This window comes from Protopterus annectens, chromosome 12.part0 (assembly GCF_019279795.1).
Source record: "Protopterus annectens isolate FY-2018-M chromosome 12.part0, PAN1.0, whole genome shotgun sequence".
Classification (NCBI taxonomy): domain Eukaryota; kingdom Metazoa; phylum Chordata; order Ceratodontiformes; family Protopteridae; genus Protopterus; species Protopterus annectens.
Window position 1 is genome coordinate 1250728388 of NC_056746.1, and position 24188 is coordinate 1250752575.

Sequence of the window (24188 nt, forward strand, 5' to 3'; positions counted from 1 at the left end):
CTACAAATGTGTACTACCACATCATGATTACAGTAGAGCATTGTCAGAATAGTGCAAACTTGGTAGTGCCATACATCATAACAGCTCTATTCTGCCATAATGATAATGATCTGTAGTACCACATCATCATCAAAACTGTACTGTCAAAATACAACAAATCAATAGCATCATATATCATAATCTCCAGTACTGCATTATCAGAATACTATGAATATATAGTGTCATGTGCCATGAATAGGGAACAGTTCTGTCAGAATGCTACAGATCTGTAATGCCATATGGCTTGATCACCAGTGTAGCACTGTCAGGATGCTACAAATCTATAGTGTCATACAAATGTCCATCATTCCTTAGTGACTGTTGATAGTGAAACAATGACAGTCAGACAGAAACTGACCTAAGGGACATCTGATATCATCAATCACTACCTGTTTCATAGTACAGTATGTGCTATATATATGATGTTATGAACTACTACCAATAACATTACTTGTATAGCCATCTCACTAACATCTGTTATAGGACCACTCTGATCTTAGGGCTACAGATTCCTACTACACCTTAAGAAAATGCCTTATTGGTGCAATACATACTGGTTACCAGCTTTTGTCAAATGTTCACTTTTTGAAAAAGGGAAAATGTGTCCAGTTTATCAAACATGTATTTAATTGAATACAGGTTTGCTTTACCATTGGTGATGTGTAAAGCAAGAAGGCGGATTTTTTGATGGCAAATGTGGGTTTGGAGTGGCAGAGTGTATGTGTGTGTGTGTGTGTGTGTGTGTGTGTGTGTGTGTGTGTGTGTGTGTGTGTGTGAATGTTAGCTGGTTAAAGTTAGAAAAGGGGATAGATGCAGTGTTTTGCATTGTATGGCATGTGTGCATGTGTTTGCAGATTAGTGTTGGAGTTAGAATAAGGGATAAGTAAGGGGACAGCTGCAGTGGGGTGTGTGTGTGTTTATGCATGTGTTTGTATGTGTTAATGTAGGTTGTAAGTGTCCTTTTGTCTTGTGTAGTGATAGTGTTACAGAAAGATGTTTTGGGGAATTTGCCAATGCTAGGGTTAGCAGACATTTGTATGACAGAGCAGGGAGACTGTTGCTACCTGCAGGGTTATTTATTCTGCATAATGTCAGTAAAGCCACTTGATTACAAATAAGGATTCTTTAGGCAAGGGCTTAGAATGTAACCAAATTGGATGAAATGTTACTGCCTGACATGTAATATTATCAGGGGCTATGGCCATGTACAGTATCCTTAGACGAACAAACCTCTCACTTATAAATCACTCCATCATTTATACTGGCAGCAACCAGAATTTGCTTAAACGTTAAGAAATCTTGGTGTCATGTTTGACAACAGAGTGATACTCACCAACAGCATGCCTCCTGTTTTCTGGTTGTCTTATTCCATCTGTGAAACATTTCACCCATAAAGCATTTCTGCTGCCTCCGGACCTTGACTGGTGTATGCCATGAACTCAACTTTACCATAGTATAGATCCCTTTAACTAAGGATTGCAGGACCAGAATTTGAGGTGCAAAATTCTTCAGCCTGATTGCTTAGTTCTACCTTGAATTGACAAAACATTACACTGCATTATTCCAGTCTAGCAGAATGTGTGGTTGCTCACAACAAAGTCCTGAATCACCTTTAAAGTTCTTGTATTGATTTACTGTGGTCTCTTACAAGCCTTCAAGTTCCTTGGATTCCTCTTGCACGGAGTTGTTAGAGATTCCTAAAGAGAATAAGTCAATTTGAAATATCCTGGTATGCATGCTTTTATGATCAGGCACCATACATTTTACATTTAGAATCTGTTCTGCAGGTTGCTGAGTGGGCTTTCCACACCATCCAGTTTCAATAGTTTGCTTAAAACCTTCCTTTTTGACAAGATTGATCCTGGTTTTCAATTTCTGTTTAATTCACAGCCAAAAATGTTTTCTTATGTGTTTGTTGCAATTAAGAATGGGCCCCGGCTGTATAAAAAGGGACATTTCCTCCCCACTGTAAATGCTTAGAAATTATAAATCCTTTGGGAATGATCATCCAGGGAAAATCATTTCTGCATGTGCTTTACTTTTAATTTAGGAACACTTTTCTCCTCATTGTTTCAGTGATTATTCACTGTAGGTGACAAGATACCTCTCCTGCTTCCTCAAGTTATTATTTTTTGTGGACGTGCCACGTACTTGAATGAATCCAAACTAAATTGGCTCCCCCACCACCACAATCAGCACTGATACCCTATAATTCTCTCACTTATCCTACATACTAATTACAGAAACCATTATTACTTGGTGTTGTCAGTCAAAACATCCCTAGAAATCAAAGCTCAGTCTCATCTTACACAGCTTTGCATCTCATCTTAATTTGGCTTGGGTAGTCATCAAACATACCAGGCCAAACTCTTTCTCCTCAAGTCACTCAACCTATAACTCATCTGTTAAGTTGTCTCAATCTCTCTCGTGCCTCCATCAGCTATCCCTCAAAAGGACCACTCAGCATGCCACTGACTCAGGATTTTATTTGGAATCAGGCAGAAAAGTCAAAGCCGCTACCTACAATGTTACATACTTAAGCAAAGCACAAATGATACAAATAAATATCTTGAAGAACTTGTATATGCTAGTTGGTATTCACTACTTAAAGTCTCTGACCCTAACCTCGCAAGCAAGCTCTTACTTCCTACCTGATCTTTCTCCTTATTGAAGCTGTATTAACTAGTCTGTATTTCATAGCAGCTCAGGGCTAGACACTTCAAGATTAGAGTGATAAGGTACCTTATCCCCATAACAGTCCTTATACTGAGGTGGCTCACGATGTTCATTTCTTGGATCACTACCATTCATCTTCTTTATTTATAGTATACTTAGATCCAGCTCTGATCTGTAAGTCAATCTGCAGACAGAAGATTTTGAAACTCGAACTACCGCAGTGCCTATTCTCGAAAGAGTGTGACTGAAAGTGTCACTAAAGGGAGCATACATCAAGTTGTCCCATGAAGTGTTCCCCTAACTCTAAGGTGCGGGGATCTTGGAGTTAATATCTATAAATAGCAGGGATATGAGGACACAGTCCACCCTGCCCTAAGGTGCAGAATTCTTTAAATGCACAAAAAGCAAGTTTTGAGATTCACTGCTTTTCTTGCACAATTAGACTTTTACTCTCATAATTACAGAATTTACAATTATGGGTCTCGCACTTTTGAAAGGGAGGAGTCAGGGATACATTGTTTTCAGATGAGATGAAGCTTTATCCACACTTTGATCTGTCCAGGGTCATTGAATGGCATGAAAAAAGGTAACTAAAACAATGCCAGCAAAAGAAAGGAGATGATGCTGGGGGCACTTAAGAGAAGAAATAAATGTACACCTGCTGTACTGCATGAATTGATGTCACACTACTATAAAACATTTTCACTTTTAAATACTCAGGCTTCTTCCCGAATTCATTTCTTACATCCAAGTTCAATATCAATAAACAACACCACACCATTTGAAAAGGAATGCTTACTCTCCAGAATGAAAAATGAACATCCCCTGCTTCTGTTACTAATCTCAGACGACTGCAAGAGCATGCTAATTAGACTTGCTCTTTCCTAGAAGAGGAAAAAACTTTAACAGCTCTGAGAATGTTGGCTGGCTGATAGAAAAAGACAATCACATTCAGTACTTCCACTCTACTGTTCAACTTGCAGTACATAATACATTGTTTCTCTCATAGGTATGTATTTACTAGATAATGACTTCAATGGGTCTTTTTAAGTCTAGCCATGCTTTCCAAGGTAAGACTCAAACCCTGTACCTTGTGTCTTTGTAATTTTAACAATTATGCAAACCACTAACTCCAACCAACTCATGCCAGTAAAGTAAGCATAAGAGAGACACTGCACAATGTTAGATCAAGTCACGCTGGAACTGTAAATCTGGCCATGCACAGAACAACTCAGAAGAAGGTACACGGCCTTTACCACCATTGTCTTAGTGACCTGGGGCAATCAATAATTAAGTATTTATGAGAATAAGCAAGGTTAATTGATGCAAATTGAGTATAACTCAGGGAACCCGAGTTCACTTAGCCATCTAGGTGCCTGTTAGAGCTAGTATGGTGTGAGTGGCATTACTTAGCCTTTTAACCCCTCTCTGTGTGAGAGTGTGGGAGCACATGCCTAGAAAGCATACTCCTGAGGCTGAACCCCTGGTAGAGACAGGAGACCCCACAGATGCACTTGTTTTATGGGGGGGGCAGGGATGTCCTTAGGGTTTATGTTCCTCTGAAAAGTAAGTGAAATACCCTTTCTGCTGCACCTTACATGTTGAACTGTAGGCATGTTGACGGGCATGCCTAGAAGGGAAAGGTCTACAAAAAAAAAAAAGAGAAAAAAGTCAAATAAACCTACAGTAAATAATTGCCTCCTCCCAGTTGTTACTAATGTATAGGAAATGAGGCCTGTAGACCAAGACAGGATGTGATCACTTGGACAAAAAGTGAAAATATTATGGATGGGAATGTAGAAAGTACAGTTGTGTACACTTACCATAAATGTAGATGTTCGAGTGTATTCACTGTTGCAGTCATCATATTTGGGTTATCCCTACCAGGGTAGCCCTCAGCTGGCCCGGATACCAGAGACTTAGTATTTCTGTGTCAGTTGCTGTCGCTTGAGGACTGACGTCAAGTCATCAGTAGTATAAAGTAAGGCAGCCAACGCCATTACATCAGTTTTTGTTGCCTTAACCTGTCAGGAGCCCCCAAGTAGGAGGCCAGGGTCTGGTGGAAGAAACCCCAACAGTGGAAAATAAATACCAATAAGTCCCTTGAAAGGAAAGGAGAACAACAAGCTAGAATGGTAATAAAAGGAGAAAGAGAAGAAAGGGGGATGGAGGGGGGAATCCAGGGCTGCAACAGTGAATACACTCGAACATCTACATTTATGGTAAGTGCACACAACTGTACTAAGTTCTTCATGTTTCACTGTTGCAGTCATCACATTTGGGTTGATTCCCAAAGCTGAGAAAAAGGGTGGAGGCAGTCAATTAAACTAGGGGCTGGCTAGGATGCCCTGCAAGACTGCAGAGGCAAACCTTGCCCTGGATTTGGAGAAGAGAGGCAGGTGGTAATGCTTGGTAAAAATGTGAACAGATGTCCAGGTGGTAGCCTCCAGTATGTCCCTGGTGGGGACTCCTCTGAGGAAAGCCGCAGAGGTGGAGGCTGCTCTGGTAGAGTGTATCCTGACCCCCTTGGGGGAGGCTTTCCATGCTGTTTGTAGCAGAAATGGATGCAGTGTGCTATCCATTTTAAAATGGTTTGTTTGGAGATGTCTTTGCCTTCTGCACCTGTAACAAAGCTAACCAGCAATTGATCAGACTTTCTGAAGGATTTAGTCCTGTCTAGATAGAATCTGAGCTGTTTGTGCACATCTAGAGAGTGAAGAATCCTTTCCCTCCTGTTCTGGGGATTAGGAAAAAAGGTGGGCAAATGAATGGATTGGTTGAGAGCCACACTGGACACCACCTTGGACATGAAGGATGGGTTAGTTCTGAGGGATACCCTGTCTGCATGAAAGATGATGAAGGGTTCCACAGCCATTAGTGCTTGCAGCTCAGAGACACTTCTGGCTGAAGTGATGGCCAGAAGGAATACTGTCTTCCAGGACAGAAATTTTAGCTCTGCAGAAGAAGCTGGTTCAAAAGGGGGCAGGGTGAGCTTTTCCAATACAAAGTTAAGGTCCCAAACTGGTGTTGGTGCCCTTCTGGGTGGCCTCAAGTTGCTAGCCCCTCTTAGGAAGTGTTTAATCGAAGGGTGTGAGAAAAGAGCAGAAATAGCATAGGCATGAATTTTTATAGAGGAGAAAGAGAGGCCACTGTGTAGTAGGTCAGCTAAGTAATCCAGGATGACAGGGAGGGAGGGCTGTGCTGTACTGGCTCCCTTAGCCTGGAACCAGGTGCAGAATCTTTTCCATTTACCAGCTTAAGACTTTCTGGTGCTAGGACATCTGGCCTCACGGATAACATCCATAACCTGTTTACTGAGGTTGGCAGATTGGTTCAGAGTTAGGGAATAAGCTGAGCTGCCAAACTGAGTGTCTGAAATTGGGGATGAAAGAACTCCCCCTCCCCCTGGGTCAGGAGGTTTGGAATCTGAGGAAGATGCCATGGGGCTAGCAAGGACAGCCTGCGCAGCAAGGGGTACCAGTGCTGGCGGGGTCAGTCTGGAGCTATGAGAATGGCCCTTGGTTTTTCCTCCCATATTTTGAGCAGTACCCTGGGGATGACTGGTAGGGGAGGAAAGACATAGACTGATAGACTGACCCAGGGGAAGGACAGGGCATCCACTTTCCAAGCCATGCAGTGATGCTCCCTGGTGAAGAATTTGCTGAGCTGATGGTTGGTGTAGGAGGCAAAGAGGTCGACCTTCGGGGTTCCCCATTTCTGAGTTATTAGGGTGCAGGTACTTCTGTTGAGTTGCCACTCATGTGGGTCCAGAATATTTCTGCTTAACTGGTCTGCCAGAGAGTTGAGACAGCCTGGTAGGAATTGTGCTGACAGGTGTAGTTGCATGGCAGTGGCTGTGTGCCAAAGGGTCATGGCCAGCCTACATAGAGGGTAGGAGTGAGTCCCTCCCTGCTTGTTGATGTACCACATCACAGTGGTTTTGTCTGTTTTGATCAGGAGAACCCCTGGAGAGAGAAGGGGCTTGAACGCTATCAAGGTGTGCTGCACAGCCATCATCTCTTTTTGACTGATGTGCAGAGGGTTTTGCTGTGGGCTCCATTGGCCCTGTATGCACCTGCCATCCAGGTGAGCACCCCAAGCATAGTCTTATGCATCTGTGGTGAGGGTCTGGGTGCCGAGAGGTGGGGAAAAAGGCATTCCCTTGTTGTGGGAGCATGCTGTTGTCCACCATAGAAATACTTTTCTGAGGCAAGGAATTATAGGTAGAAGAGTTTCCAGGTCTTGAGAGTGTTGGCACCAAAGGCTCTTTAGGTGCCATTGAAGTTTCCTCATATGCAGTCTGGCATATGGAATAAGTAGTATGCAAGATGCCATGAACTCAGGAGCTTGCAGGATCTTCATTGCAGTTAACTGGGGCCTTGTGGCTAGTTGAGAGAAGTAGTCTGTCAGAAAAATTTGTTTCTCTGGATTAAGGTATGCCATTTGGGAAGCTGTGTCCAGACTTGGTCCCAGGAAGATTATCCTTTGGGTGGGCACCTGCTTGGATTTATTTTCATTGATTGTGTACCCTAGGGAGGTTAGTAGAGTCTTTACAAAGGCCAGATGCTTGAGCATCTTCTCCTGGCTGTCTGCCTGAATAAGGCAGTCATCTAAGTATGGGTAAACATAAATATTTCTTTGTCTGCAAAAGGCAATGACCAGAGCCAGACATTTTGTGAAAACTCTGGGAGCAGTAGATAAGGCAAAGGGAAGCGTAGAGAACCGAAAGTGCAGAGATCCTGCCCTGAAGTAGAGATATTTCCTGCATGATTCCTTGATAGGAATGTTGTGGTAGGCCTCTTTTAGCTCTAGGGTGGCTAGCCAAGCATCCTTGGAAAGCATGGGTAACAGCTACTGGAGGGTGAGCATTTTGAATTTTGAGATCACCAGGAAGGTGTTTAGAGTGGATAGATTGAGGATGGGGTGCCAGGTGCCCTCTTTTCTTGGCACCAGAAAATGTCTGGAGTAGAAACCTTGGCCTATCTCTTCTGCAGGAATGTGCTCTACTGCCTCATAGAGAGCAGGGAAAGAATTTGCTTTTGAGCCTCTGCCCACTGATTTAGTGGTAGATCTGGAAACCCTTTTGGGGTTGGAAGGGTCTGGAAGGAAAATTTGTATCCCTGAGACACAATGTTCAGAACCCAGTCATCCTTGGTAATGGTGGCCCAGGTGCTTGAATGAAAGGAGAGTTTTCCTCCTAGAGGTAAGTGAAGGTGGGCAGAGGTGGGGGGGATGAGTCATTGTGAGTTTTTACCATAAGAGATGGCTTAGAACTCCCTGGTTTTGAAGTGGAAGGTAGTCCACTGCTTAGATCTCTGCATTCCCCTGGGGTTGCTGTCCGGGGGGGGGGGGGGGGGGTTCTGCTTCCATGGGGCCTAGGCTGAGCCGGTTTACTGGGAGCTGGAAAGGACCAGTGTTTGGAGGGACAATGCCTGCTGAACCTAGGGGGCTGGACCTGCAAGAAATCCTTAACTGTTTGCATATATTTTGCTTTTTCTTCCATCTTTTTTAAGCCCAGTTCTGCCTTAGTGCCAAATAAGTTATCTTTGTGCAAGGGGGCATCCAACAATTTAGATTTGACATGATCTGGTAGGGGCTGTTCCTTAAGCCTACATACCTTCTAATGACAGATCCAGTGACTGCTGCCCTGCAAAAAGCTTCTAGGGCATCAAAACCACAGTGCAAGGTGTGTTTAGTTACTTGACTTGCAGAATATATTAACTCTTGTAAATATTTAGATTCTGCCCAAGCAGGAAAGGAAGACATTTTTTGTTTAAGACATTCCAATGTATGTTGCTGAAATTTCAACATATGGAACTGACAACTTAGTGCCCTGATAGCAAGAGTAGCTGAGGTGTATACTTTTTTACCCCATCTGTCCAATGCTCGGCAATCCCTGTCTGAGGGGGTGGGATTCTTAGTACAGGTTGCTTTAATTCCTTTTGTTCCTTGAGAAATTACCTCAGGGTCAGCTATAGGATTTTTACGAAAATATTTGTGTGAGTCAGGTACTCTATAATACCTGTCTGGTTTTCTGGGAGCAGGAGGAAGGGCATCAGGAGTCAAGTTGGATTTGAGGAAAACATCCTCCACAACATCCAGGACTGGGGGGATGGCCAAATGTCTGTGTTGTGGAAGATCTAGGAATTCTCTGAGTCTCTTTTTAGACTGAGGGTAGTCCTGACTCTCCCATTGGAAATGCTCCCTTAAGGTATGGAGGGTTTCCCCAAAGGAAAAATCCTCTGGAGGAGAGACTGAAGGAATGTAATCCTCTGTATCAGAATCCTCATAAATGGAGAGGGGTTGCATATCTTCATATTCGGATGCATCAGATTCATCTGACTTTTCTTCAGACAAAACTACAGGGGACAGATCTCCTTTCCTTTTGGAGGGGGGTAGCTTGGCTTCCCCTGATCAGCATGATAAGGTCTTCCACCATTTTAAGCATTTGAGACTGAGGCAAGGTAGCAGGTGCCTGAGAGTGGGTTGTCGGTTCTTGGGTGTGGTTCGTACCCGAGGCATAAGAAACTCGGTAGCTTTAGAAAGAATGGTAGTCACAAAATTAGACCGGTCTGTGTCGAGATTCGGTAGTGCGAAGGAGTTCCTTGGAAGCCACTGCCTGCTCAGTGGCTCTGGACCCATCCAAGGTTGAGACGACCGCAGGATCCTTAGTCAAAGAAGAGTTTTGTGGCATACTGGACTCCGAAAGGGTCTTGGTAGCAGCCTGCGAATCAACAGAAGCGGGCATCACGAGCTGGGAAAGCGCCTCATCGAGGACCAGAGAACTGATGACTAGCTTAATGGAAGGGTCATCGGTAGGTTTGTACCTGTGTGGTCTGTCTCTGTCTTTATCTTTATGTTTTTTTTGGAAGATCTGCTGTCCGATAGCTTACCAAAACCATATCGGAATTCGAGGACTGTAAGCAAAAATATCTGAATACAATAAGGGCCTGATGATGGATAGTTCTGGCGTTGAACAAAGCACAGAAGCGACAACGAGGGACGTCGTGGTCTGGGCCTAAACAAGTGCTGCAGTAAGAGTGGAAGTGTCAGTGTGGTATTTCTTTTCCACAAGCAAGACAATTATTAACTTTTTCTGACATTGGTTAGTGCAAGAAAAAAGGATCCTCAACAGGGCACTTAGCTTTAGAAGAATTCAACTTCAATTCAGAAGATGAAAACTCAGGTAGTGGCCAACTGGCACTCATGTGAATTGCTTCTGCTTCGGGCTCCATGGCAAGAAAGACTGATGTAGTGGTGTCAGCTGCCTTACTTTATACTACTGATGACCTGACGTGAGTCCTCAAGCAACAGCAACCGACTCAGAAATACTAAGTCTCTGGTATTCGGGCCAGCCGAGGGCTACCCTGGCAGGGATAACCCGGATGTGATGACTGCAACAGTGAAACCCGAAGAACATCTTTATCCTTCTAAGACTGTACTTCTTTGAAATCAAACAGAAAGTATTCAATATATGTGCAAGCTATATTCTCCCAAATGTTGAACAGTATCTTTCAAAAATATCTCTTATTTCACTTCCTGAATAATAATGCAACCAAATCCTTAATTAAAAAATCAAAAACATAAACATGCTAAATACACCTCCAGGAGTTTTTAAGCCCTGCTTTTATTAATTAAGGTAGGTACTTGAAAATGAGGCCTAAACATGTGTTTTACATTTGTTGGATTAGTATTCATTATACTATAATACCAAAAATATTTAAAAATGCATCTTTTTTCTAATAGATTCATAATATGATGCATTAGGTTGGCAGTAATTCTGGCAACTGTCATAGGTTTAAAAATAGGAGTCTTCAAAGCTGTAATCTGTCTAATTTGCTGTTAAAATACTAGTCCAAGCTGCGGCATATTCATCCACAGCAAGGTGGCTGGTAAATGTTTTTTAAAATATTTGCATTTACCCATCCGGCTTTTAATCACAACATTGACTAAAACTAGCTAGGAGTAACCTGGGAAACAATAAATCTCTAAGAAGAAAATGAAATGGAAATAACAGCTGCCACCTGAGAGGAAAGGGACGGAAACCATGGTTCCGTACGAGTAAAATAATTAGTGCATCTTTTTGTATAACTACAGAACACACAGTATAGAGACAGCAAGTACTTAGGACACTTCAAAGTGGAAACTGAGAAGCAAAGAACGTAAACCAATGTTTATAATGATCTTATGCATATTAAATAACGACTTCAAAAGCGCTGAAGCAATGCTAATGGGTCCTACAAGAATGTAGTTTTCATCCATAATAAACTACTGCAATACTTCTACAGGGAAAGTACACAGAATCATCTGTTTCTGACAATGTAGAAAACACTTTAGAAGGAGAAATCCCTTATTTGAATGCAACCTATAATACAACGTAGCATAATACACCATGGCATTACATTTGGATTGGAAGAAATCCATTATTTTTCTCAGAATAGGGAAAAAGTGCTATTACTAATACCAAACCCCATAAAAATACAGCTGTGGATTGCTATCCTACACTCTGATAAATGTGCACTGCACTGGGGCTTTTCACTTGTCCCCACTGTTGTGTATTCGTGATGTTGGTATATATAGGTTAAAAGTTGTAAGGGGGTGCTTACCCTCCTGAAAAAAAACTTTTTTTAATAATTTTGAGTTATGTTTCATGACACAAAAAATCTATGACATGCAACTTTTCCAACACTGATTTAAATTAATATAGTTTCACCACTGGGGAACGAATTGCACTGTCACATATCTCAAATTAAACTCATGTGCTTTAGTACCATAGCCATCAGGTTAGTTTTGCACTACTTGTAAAATACAGCTACCTTACAGTAAGGCAGTACATTTAGTGGATTTCCAGGACATGGGGGTGTAGGTCATCACCATGTTCTTGTGCAAGTGTACCATTGCATTAACATTTAATGAAAAAGCCTCCTTATTCTTAGAACTACATGAAGGGGAAATGTGATTTACAGGGCTGAACCTTTTAAGACTTTTCCTAAACTTACAGACTGTATTTCTGTCCCAAAACAACAGCATATCAGGTTACACTTGGTAAAATTGGACGATTATCAAATAGCTTAAGTTAATGAAATAAATTTATTATTTATGAGATAAAATGTAACAAAACTGTACAAAGCAATGTTAACAAATCAGGTGAAGTACAATGGAGATCACTCAGCTTACAAAATACATGAACATAAAATAGTAACATTAGTCTGCACCCAGCAAATTAAAACTGAGCATTATGTGCTAGCTATAAAAGGTCTATTGGCCACCTGCTGCAGGAAAAGGGCATTGTGCTGTACCACCTGACTGTGGACTGTGTCACAAAGGCCTAACCAGTGCAGGAGAAGAATGCAGCCATCTCTCACCTGCTTAACGATGTACTAAGATTAGAATTCCTTAGGAGGTTTCACATTGAAAATCACCAAGGGAAGCAGGTGACACTGAGAATACTGTACGTCACTGAGGAGCAGGGTTCACGGATGGGTTCAGTATGCTTGAGGAAGCAAGTGTTAGCTTCTCCACAGAATCTGCAGATGTTACTGCACATGCCCCCGGAGTGTTAGTGCCTCTGAGGTAATGAAGAAGTACCACAACCCCACCCATAGGAATATGAAATTGTATAACTAAGCAGTTTTCTGTTTCTTACCCTTTACTGGGTAATGAATGTAAAAAGGTTTACCTTTACATGGACGAAAATCCCTCGTGTGATTGCTCATATGAGCGAATCGTAAGCACAAAACTCAAAGCTGCAAGTTTCCAATGTTTGAAAATCAGCAAATCGAAAAGCAGATTAGCTGATTTTTGAACACAAAAGTCAAATACATAGTGTAATGAAGTGTAATGCAGGGAAGCCCTGCACCCCCCACACCTCCCCTACTTTAGTATACTAACTCCGAGATCGCACTACAGTGGGGAAAGGGTCCATTTTTTGATCCCCACTATAGTGCAATCCGCCCCAAAATGCTGAATCTGCAATGAGCGAGTGTCACTGTGCATTCGCTCTTTGCACATTCGAAGCATTTTGCATTCAAAGTTTGAAAACGTCCTTTCGAACATCTGCTGTTCGCCCGTGTGCAGAACGCACATATGAAGGTAAACCATGTAAAAAGAAGATTATGTGCAGAGCAGCCTTCATACAGACTCTATTAATTAGCTCAAATGTTGGGCTGGGGAATAAAATGCTACAAATTTTAAGGTAATACAGATCCAAGGATTGGTCATTTATAAGTTTTGTCAATTGCATACTAAAAATATTTGTTACTTTCATACCGTGACATTTAAAGTGATTGTCTTCCTTTAATTATAACAGTTACTGTTTTGATGACAGAAATCAGTGATATATTCATTACTTAAAGCCCACAATTAAATGCTCTCACAGACTATGTTATTGACTTGAACTAATAATGGATCCCTATCAATTGCATATATAATTACTTTTAAAACATTATGTGTAAAACAAAATGAGAATATCACTACCTCTGGCATACATTATTGTTAAACCCGCACTATAATCACACACCTTCTGTTTAACTGTTTAGCGCACCTTTGATGAAACAAGGAAGTGGATTCATTTAAAAATGTGTGTTGTTCATTTAAGCAAGTACACAAACAGCAAATGAGCACAAAGAAAGCCAGAGAAAAGTAGCCTTCTTCATAGTATGTCTTTTTAGCTACTCTTCTAATGTTGATCAGAAGTTTAATATAAAAAATGGAACATGCATAAAAATCTTATGAGGATTATTCATGTGGGGTACTCAACTTTTTGGATCCACACTTCAAATTTATGAGACTACCTATTACTCACGTGTCTGACTTCACTAACCACAACGTAAATGTCTTAATCCCTAAATCATTTTTGCAATCAGAAGCACCTTAGTAGTTATGAAGAAATGTATAAGAAATGTTTCCAACAGTACTATGTCCAGCATATGGGTACCAGAATTTGTGACTCAGACTTGCTGATAGTATCAGATTTCTGTACTGCTGATATATAACATACACTTGAAAAACTGTACTACATAATAAGACAGGATATTACTGTGCATCTTTTAACACAGCTATTGTAATTCATTTCAGATATCTGCACAAGACAAGATGGACCCTGAAAGTTTCATGCATATTAAGTAGCTGCACTACATTTACTACTAAAAACTATGAGATATTGCAAATTACTTCTCTTAATGTGATATTTCTCAGTCCACAGTACAGAAAATCTGACATTTTTAGCAGCTTCTGCTACTTTTATTGGGGCCTTCTGGTCTGACTAGTGGTTTCAAAGTTCCCATACTTAACAAGAATGGCACCCCAGTGTATTCCTGTGCTAATCCAGTGGAAAAAGCATACAGGCTGCTCTAGTTTGAGATCCATTTCTGACAATGGGAACTGGAGATATGCATGCCTGTCATACTACAGTTTATATTTAATTTTTGCAATCTGGGCCTAGAACATAGGATGTAGGCATGTAATAACTCCAGTTCACATGTATGCATACTTCTGTGCAACTGAAGCTTCTGTTGTATTTCTGCAATGCAGCTGTCCAATATGGGATACAGGCAAGCAGTGACCCCTATTTCCATATATCCATGTTTCTCTAGAAATAAAGGCCCTGCTGCACTTCTGCACTGAAGACATACAGTGACCAACTGATGCACGCCTGCTGCATGCTTCTCTGTAACTTAAGCTTCTGCTCCACTTATGCAATGCAGACTTACAATGCCAGACATGAGAATGCAGTGACACTAAGTCAGATGTCCTTGCTTCTGTGGAACTGAAGTTTCCGATGCAGTTCTGCAATGCAGCTTATGACATGAGTTGCAGGCATGTAATGACATCAACGTCCTCATGTGCATGTCAGTTCACTGAGTCAGCCCATCACTTGTTTTATGAAAGCTCTTTAAATAGTGTTCTGGTCTTAACTTAGGGCACTAGAGTAGCAACATATCCCTCATTTTGTCCTGAGATAGTCAGGTTGGTCTATGGTCACTCAAGCATCTATTTTCTTGTTGATTCTCTGGTAGCTCAGGATGCTAGCAAAAACCCAGGTCCCCAGCAGCAGAAATGGAAGCTATGCCCATGTGACATCAGGTTAGCTTAAAGCTCAGATTGTGTGTGCTACAGATACAGATACACAGCATGAATGCAAATGCTGCAGTCATTTATACAACTACTACCTGGAAGTGCCTAACAAATATTAACCCTCAGTTTAACTTAGATATTCAAAAAAAGCATTCATATTCCTCCCCTCATATGCTTGAGACCCATAATAAAAGAAACTGAAGCATCTATTGTATCACTGTGACATCTCACCAGCTGCTATATCCCAGTCCTGCAATGATGAACACTAGATAAAAATTTGTGGTTCAGTGTTACCGGATGGCAGCTGCCATGGAAAATGACAGAATGCCAGTGATGATCAATTTTCATACTCCTAGGGACTACTAATATTAAAGGGGGAGGTGAATCTGGAGATACTAGGCATGTTATCTTCTTTCCTAAAATTAGGAGTTAGGATCATAGAAGAAAGGGCTACCTCCATGTTTTTCTTGTGTGTACCTTAGAAAGATAAGTCTTGTGATTCTCACACATAATCTGTGTCTAACAGTAATTTATTAGCTTATTTTTATTTGCGCAAACACCTGGTCATATATTCTCCAGTGGGACTTGTAAATGGATGTGGGGATAGGTATAATATATTTCTAATTTCTATGATAATCATATGGTCTACATTCCTGAAACATACAGTACAACGTGAAGCGTCAGGGACACTAATGAATAGCAGTGGAGTAGTACACATATACCACAACACCCCTTTTGTGAGCATATCTTACAAACTATACTGCCTGACAAATCCAGCATTACAGTCTGTGTTGTGAATACATCTTCATATGAAACTCTGTAAAAACAGATACAACATTTTGTATATGTGAGTCTGCACAGTGGATTCTATTAATGAAGTTTAACATCGGGTATGATGTATTAGAATGGCTGGTATACTATTTTCTATTTCTATTTTTTTTTTTCTCTCAGACCACTATTTTGCTATGCTGCTTGGATGACAAGTCTCATTGTTAGTCACCAAATGTCCATTTTTCAGTGGCTAAAACACATAGTGCAATAGCTGCACTGCAAAACAATCCAAATATTGAAAAGGTAGAATGTGCTGGATTGATAGTAATATCGTGGCATGATTACCACAGTTAATTCTGTCTCTCCATGACAGGTATGAAGGGCAGTAAACCAGCTGCTGCTACCCCTCAAATAGTAGTATTTGTTTTGGCTAGTGATATGACAGAGAAAACGTGCATTTTCATTTGGAGGCTGAGGAGTAGAACATGTGATTGACTACTCTTCATTGCAGTGTATAAATGAAAAATATTCTCATATGTTTATACTGGCAATGTACAAGGACTGACTTGTGCTCAAAACAGCAGGTGTGTGTACGAAAAATACTGAAGAACTCAGCTCTTAAAAGTCCAATGGTACACATTATACAAGGATTTTAACTGAAGAGAGCACATAGCAATGGGCTACATTGCTACCCTTGCAGACCATTTTGAGACTAGACAGTTTCCCTCAAAGATAAGAATCAAACCCTGTACCTTGTGTCTGTAAGGTAATGACCTTAACCACTATGCTAACTCCCAATCATTTACTGTTGTGGTATACAAGGTTAATTAATTACTGTAGTGTTGTTTTATCGCTATCAGCGAGCAGTCTAAAAATTCAAAATGGTCACTCGTTACCCTTCTGTCACTGTTTCCAAGAATACTTCCAGAATACATGAAATGTAGTGGATATTTTCATTTGCTTTCATTCATGTTTTAGAGATTCTTTCCCACAGCTGATTTCCATAAGTGTTTAGCTTGGTCACTTAGCATCCATTTGTAAAACATGCTTCTTTTAGTTTCATTCTTACTGTATACTACTGTATTCTGCTCTCAGCTCATCAAACCTCTTAAAGGTCCCTAGTTTGGAGGAAAGTTCTTGTTTTGAGGCTTGATTTATCCCTGCCATGGTGTCCTTATTTTTTGAGGTATGTCCCTATTTTCAAACTTCAGTTAACCCTTCACACAATTTTCTGAATTGTCCTAATCACGCATGATTTTTGAAGCCATGTAGCACACAAAAAACAACACATTTAAAGAAAGAGGACATATATCTTACCTCTCCCTTTTTCAGAAGTAAAAATATATGACCGTTTGTGCAGAATTTTGCAATACAGTTCACTAAAATATATAGATTTTACACTACCCTTTTAATAATGTGTTTTCCATCATTTGTTTTTTAAACATGTATTACTTACTAGTATTACATATTCCTGCTGTGGTAAGAGTTATGTGCAATTGGACATTCAAATTTTAAATTAATTTGATGTCCAGATTTTTGGCTGGATGTACTTTCTTTTCAAGGGCTTTTGTTCCTTTTTTCAGCGTTTGCAGGTTGAGGGGTACGCAGCTTATCACTGGGGATAATGACAACATTAAAAGCAGTGCTCTTATTAGCACCATGTTACACGCCATTTTTCTTAAAGGATGTTGTTAGCAATCGATGATAAAAATGCATGTAGCACTCATTGGGAAACATACTGTTGTAGGCCTAAACGTAACTCTTTATTACTGGTGTATTGGCTGGGTCACTATAAGGAAAACCATGTAACCTTTTCAGATTTTTGTAACAGTCCCTCTTTATGATGGAAAAATTATCTTCATATGACACTGCTGCCTTCCATACAGTATTACAAGTTTCCTAAATCAAATGCTGAGAGGTTTTGACAGTTTTTGTTTTATTTAACGGTGCACATATACACATATATATATATATATATATATATATATATATATATATATATATATATATACAGAGAGTCTCCCATGACACAGAATTCGGCCTAGTTAGATGACATAACCAGTTTTTCATTTCAGAGCTACATATATATATATATATATATATATATATATATATATATATATTGGTATTTTCCTTCTTTGGATGTTGTAGTTTTTTTATGTGAGGCTTTATGATTTATTATGTCTGATCTAATTCTTGAAATTCCAGTGAATCTCTATAGTTTTTAAAAGTATGGTTTAGGTATGAATTCGTATTAAATATTCTGGAGAAAAAATGCACATCTCTGCTGTACATATGACAGTAATCACACTTGACAATGAAGAGTTCAACAGCCAGCCATGTTTATAATATTAGTTGAAAATCACTGTTGCAATGTATGCCTACTGCTTAGTTGGGTTTATTGATACTGGTACGGTGAATCTTCTTCTTCTTCTTCTTTCGGCTTGTCCGCACATTGAATGGCAGTGGAGTTTTACAGTGTCGAGTTGCCAGCCCGACGCCCAACCTTCCACAGAAGGCACACTCACACACACACCTATGGCCAATTTAGAGTGTCCAATCCACCTGCAGCATGTCTTTGGGATGTGGGAGGAAACCGGAGCACCCGGAGGAAACCCACCCGACCACAGGGAGGACATGCAGACTCCGCACAGAAGGCACCCCAGCCGAGGATCGAACCGGAAAACCTCTTGCTGTGAGGCGGCAATGCTAACCACTGCACCACCGTGGCCGCCCGATACTGGTACGGTGAATAAATACTATATATCACTGCTAATACTTGTAGTCATTCTTTCAGTATAAACTCATTAGTAACTATAACATCTCTGTGTGCAAACAAACTTTATTTCTGTGCATTACTACAATTCAGGCATCAGAGTAACCTGAAGGAAAAATATAACATGTAACCCAAACTCATGGTTTTATTTCAAATGGCTAAAATTATCAGAAAATGTAATTCTAGAGAAGGAGTACTGATCGCATAACAATAATATCCAACTCACTTAAAATGCCAACAGTCTCACACAAACACACACACACACACTTGCACACAAACATACACTAACTACTGGTTGCATTAGTAAAAGGGAAGTGTTTTTATTTATGAAAATTAATTATCAGTATTTATCTAGCTTTTATATAGTTGTTACACCCTCACTGATATTGCAGGTTTGGCAGTGCATTCCAGATGTGCGTATATTCTGCTTTATATACAGCCCTTCGCTTTATAGCATATTGTAATAGACCTTAAATAAATTTTCAAATAAAAATGCATATAGGATATCATAGCATATATGTGGCCCAGTACAGAAAGCACCATGGGTTAACCAAAAACCAAGTGTGTGTGTGTGTGTGTGTGTGTGTGTATGTGTGTGTGTGTGTATCTTACTGTATTTATATGCCCACGCTACAAACACTGTGTGTGGGGGGCTGTACTGAGTACACAACACATTGCATGTGTTTGCATGTGTGTCAAATTTGTTGCTTGCAATACATCATTTTTAACTGTTCAGTTTTATCCTTTTAAAAAAAATAACATCTTAGTTACTTATATCAAACATTCTATAACGCAAAACTTTTTTTCAGTTGAAAAAATTTATGATCTTGAACGTTACACCATATAGAATCCAGAACAAGGGATTTTATTCCATCTTGCATGCTTGGATAAATCACCAAGTGTATTTATTTTCCATAAATTAGTTCTGTCTGTCTCAAGTCTATATATCATTACATATTAGAGACACCCAAGTATTCAGATCATCACCTCAGATCCTTTTTTAACAAACTTTGTTTGGCCCAAGTCTATGCCAGTAGTCCCAAGCGTGTCACTTTGGCAGACAGGAAAGAATGGATGATAAAAACGATTGGTTTGGGACAAATGTGAAGGTCCAGTTGCTGAAACAGAAAGATGTTTTTAAAATTATTTTTGGCACTCATTTCAGTTTTAAAGGTGAGGAAAGCAGAAATGAACTATTGGCTATGATAATGTGATCCAGTCAGCAATTAGTTATTAAGAAAATGATAAGGAATTAAAACAAAAATAATTGTACCCTTTTTCATTCTTTTTCTAGCAATTATTCTGCCACTGATTACATTGTAAGCAAGTCAGTGTAGTTTTTATAATACAGAAGTTAGAAATGCATGCAGTCACATTACGTTAACTGAGCACTGTGTCTTGTAAAAGTATTTTAGAGCATTCTGTGATGGAAGATTATCATTTCTTTCAGTTCTGTAGGAGAATAACTGTAATTAATATCATATATATCTATAAGCACAAATACAGGTTTTCCCAATATGGAAAAAAAATCACGAAAGGGGAAAAATATAGAAATTAAATCTAAAATATGTGATTAGCTGTTGCTGACAGGCAGTACAATGACTGAGAGTACTATTAAATAATTATATCTTCATTTAGCAAAATATATAGTAGTACTAAAATAATTTATAAGAAAAAATTACCCATCCATCATAACTGTAATGTTTAAAAGTCTTATACTCATCAAAATGAAAGTTGTCTTCATCATATATGCATAATCAGCTTTAATAATTTGTACTTCTCATTTTCAAAGTCAAATAGCTTGAAAACCAAAAGATATCAATGTAATGTACACATCACATTATAACAAAGGTTTGATTGAGTGTTTTTTAATCATAAATGCATTGTTTTTTTAAACTGACACACACACACACACACACACACACACACACACACACACACACACACACACACACACACACACACACACGCACACACACACACACACACACACACACACACACACACACACACACACACATACACACACGCACGCTGCGCACGCACACGCCTGCCACGCACACGCACACGCACACACACACACACACACACACACACACACACACACACACACACACACACACACACACACACACACACACACACACACACATTATATTACATTTGTTAACCAGGTTGATGAGCTGCTTTAGTGATCCTTTTCAGCCATGATCCAAAACAAAACCAAAAATCTGTTACAATCTGATTAATATTTATCAGGTAAGCTAGCGTGAGATGGCAAATATGCATAATGTAAATATATATACAGACAGTAACATGTTGATTGAAAAATGTGTAAGGTGCCTGTAATTATACTGCTGTATGGAGAATGAGAATATTCTCACTGCACTTGACAAGACAGCAAGGTTTTAAATAAAAATCAGGCCTGTACATAAAGCTATTGCCTGAAAACCAGGAAGTTAGTGCCTTACCTGGAGGATCATTTGAAGAATGACCCTGGAGGTGTGGAGTGGAACAGCCCAGTCAGAGCTAATGTGTGAAGTGTACTATGTAGAAGATTACAGAGCTGGAAGCTGGGCCTGGGAGAGGCCTGTAGCCTTGGATCTTTGTTTTAAAGATGTCTTGTGTCCTGTAGAGGGTGCTGTGTGAACTATGACTCTTGCAAAAAGAGAACCCAATGTGTTACTGTAAGTAAACTGGATCTGATTTTGGTTTTCTTTTGACTTGTGAAAATAAGCTTGTTTTTTTAAGTCCTGCCTCTAATGACTCCTTGAACTTACACTGCTATTGTGTGCATGTTCAGTTGGCCAAAGGCTTGCAAGGTTTCACACTGAGCAGAGTGGAGGAGATGTGTTGACTACAACTGTTAGCTGAGATATATAAGTATCCTGTTTTTTTTTTATTATTTATACTGATTAGTGTTTCTAGCAATTTATATATAGCACTTTTTATTGCCTGCTGCACAGTTTTTGAATGTATTTTTATTGCTATTAACTAATCTGCACAGGTAACTGATTTGTTTGCAGTTAAAAAGCATTCTGTAGAGTCTCATTGCTCCTTTATCTGTTTAAAAACTTTCATTTTGTGGCTTTCTGTAGTGCTTACTCTCTGTAGGATAGTAGCTTTAGTATGTCCTAGTCAGAATTGCTGGCTCTGGGCTTGTTTGTTTATACAGTGATTGTTCAAAGCACATAAACAGGCCATCTTGAATTAGCTGAAGCCTATCTTTACCTGGGCTAGATTGTGTTAATTGGCTGCTGGCTAGTGGGGGTTGGTTCTTTTGTCTTCTTCTTCTTCTTCTTTCGGCTTTTCCCAGTTAGGGGTTGCCACAGCGGATCACCTGTCCGCTCATGATTGGCAGTAGAGTTTTTACGGTGTTGAGTTGCCAGCCCAGCGCCCAACCTTCCATGGAAGGCACACACACACACTCATGCCTAGGGCCAATTTAGAGTGTCCAATCCACCTACAGCATGTCATTGGGATGTGGGAGGAAACCGGAGCATCCGGAGAAAACCCGCGCGACCACAGGGAGGACATGCAGACTCCACACAGAGTGCACCCCAGTCGAGGATTGAACCGGAGAACCTCTTGCTGTGAGGTGACAATGCTAACCGCTGCACCACCGTGGCCACCCGGGGGCTGGTTCTTTTGTGTTCTTGTAAAAAAAAAAAAAAAAAAAAAAGTTGCCTTAAGATTGTATCTTCTGGTATTTAAGCCCTAACTTTGAGAGGGTTTCTGTCTATACACACTGAGCAGAGTGGAGGAGAGGTGTTGACTACAACTGTTAGCTGAGATATACAAGTATCCTGTTTTTTTTTATTATTTATACTGATTATTGTTTATAGCAATTTATATATAGCACTTTTTATTGCCTGCTGCACAGTTTTTGAGTGTATTTTTATTGCTATTAACTAATCTGCACAGGTAACTGATTTGTTTGCAGTTAAAAAAGCATTCTGTAGAGTCTCGTTGCTCCTTTATCTGTTTAAAAACTTTCATTTTGTGGCTTTCTGTAGTGCTTGCTCTCTGTAGGATAATAGCTTTAGTATGTCCTAGTCAGAATTGCTGGCTCTGGACTTGTTTGTTTATACAGTGATTATTCAAAGCACATGAACAGGCCATCTTGAATTAGCTGAAGCCTTTCTTTACCTGGGCTAGATTGTGTTAATTGGCTGCTGGCTAGTGGGGGCTGGTTCTTTTGTGTTCTTGTAAAAAAAAAAAAAAAAAAAAAAAAAAGAAGGCGCCTTAAAGTTGTATCTTCTGGTATTTAAGCCCTAACTTTGAGAGGGTTTTTGTCTATACACACTGAGCAGAGTGGAGGAGAGGTGTTGACTACAACTGTTAGCTGAGATATATAAGTATCCTGTTTTTTTCGATTATTTATACTGATTATTGTTTCTAGCAATTTATATATAGCACTTTTTATTGCCTGCTGCACAGTTTGTGAGTGTATTGTATTGCTATTAACTAATCTGCATGGGTAACTGATTTGTTTGCAGTTAAAAAGGCAGTCTGTAGAGTCTCATTGCTGCTTTATCTGTTTAAAAACTTTCATTTTGTGGCTTTCTGTAGTGCTTACTCTCTGTAGGATAACAACTTTAGTATTGTCCCCACCCTCCCTCTTGGTGTCTTGCTGTTATACTTGGTGGCTTTGCAGTTGCCCGCCTCTACTGTAAATCTGATCTGGGACACTCCTCCCAGTCTAGTGTCATTAGCTCATTCTACCTAATACAGACAGAACATTTGATAAGGCCTTCTGTTTCTCCTTTTTCCCTTTGAAAAAAAATAAATAATGTTTTTGCTTGAATCTCCTTGGTTCTGACTGTGCTTCTCAAACATTTTGGAAATATAGAGTATATTTTAGAGCATTTATTATAACTGTAATTGCCTTAATATTGCTACAACTCAAGTGCTCTAGGTTGCACTGCATCTGAAGTGTTTGTGTGTTTTAGCTGCTTTTCTGTATATATAGACTTCTCTGTATATGTAGACTAGCTACTTATTCTGCTGTGTTACTGCCTCTTAAATCATTTTTTCAGTTGTGCACTTGCCTTGCTTCATTTAAAAAAGTTTTAAATTGCTAACTTTGTAGAGTTTTAATTGCATTTACTGTTTAGGACTATACACTCAAGTGTGTTAGCCTTTTCTGTGTTTATTTACTGTATTATTGCATTGTTTAGTGTGTTTCAACAACAAAAAATACTATCTTGTTTGCTCGTTTCCCACCTTTTCTAGCCAGTCCATATCCCAGGCTTTGCTTGTCTCAGGACTTTATTTTCTGTGCTCAGAGCTATCCAGACCTTGCTGTGGTAGTGGGAAGTCCTACTGCTTACCAGTGGGACTGGTGAGCATTGTACTGCCTATCTAATGCTAGAGGAGTGGTTTCCAGCTCTGAAATTGTAATTTTATTAGCCTTTTTGGGCTGATTTCTATCTCTTTCAACTTTCTGGCTTAAAAACACGTGTGTTTGCACATTTTTCACATCGTGCAGCAATGCGAGACTACAGTTAAAGTATTCCAGGTGCCAGAAAGTCTGCTCTTCAAATTTTCCCTTAGAACTAGCTGGTTTCACAGTAGTAGCACTAAAATCTGAACCCCTGTGACTAGCACTTGCTCTAGAACCTGCTGGAAAGCACTAGGAAGTCTGAAACTGATTCAAGCACTCAGCTGTCCTTGTCAATAAGGAGAAATTAATTATAGGCACTAAACAGCCTATAATTGCAAAGTACCTTGCAAAGGTAAAGGAAAACAGCTCTTAAACTTTACAAGAAAGCACTAGGAAGCCTGAAACTGATTCAAGCACTCAGTTCTCCTTGTCAATAAGGAAAAATTAATCACAGGCACTAAACAG

At 39.9% G+C, this 24188-nt stretch overlaps 1 protein-coding gene across 1 annotated transcript in view; it reads right to left on the minus strand.

Annotated features, from left to right (window-relative positions):
- Positions 1–19181: 19181 nt before the first annotated feature.
- The window catches only part of SNTA1 (syntrophin alpha 1), an 807345-nt gene continuing 802338 nt past the window's right edge, over positions 19182–24188 (minus strand). The window contains exon 8 of the mRNA XM_044090261.1: positions 19182–19455. Coding sequence (XP_043946196.1) covers positions 19363–19455 — 93 coding nt within the window. The 3' untranslated portion in view covers positions 19182–19362. The remainder of the gene's footprint in view (positions 19456–24188) is intronic.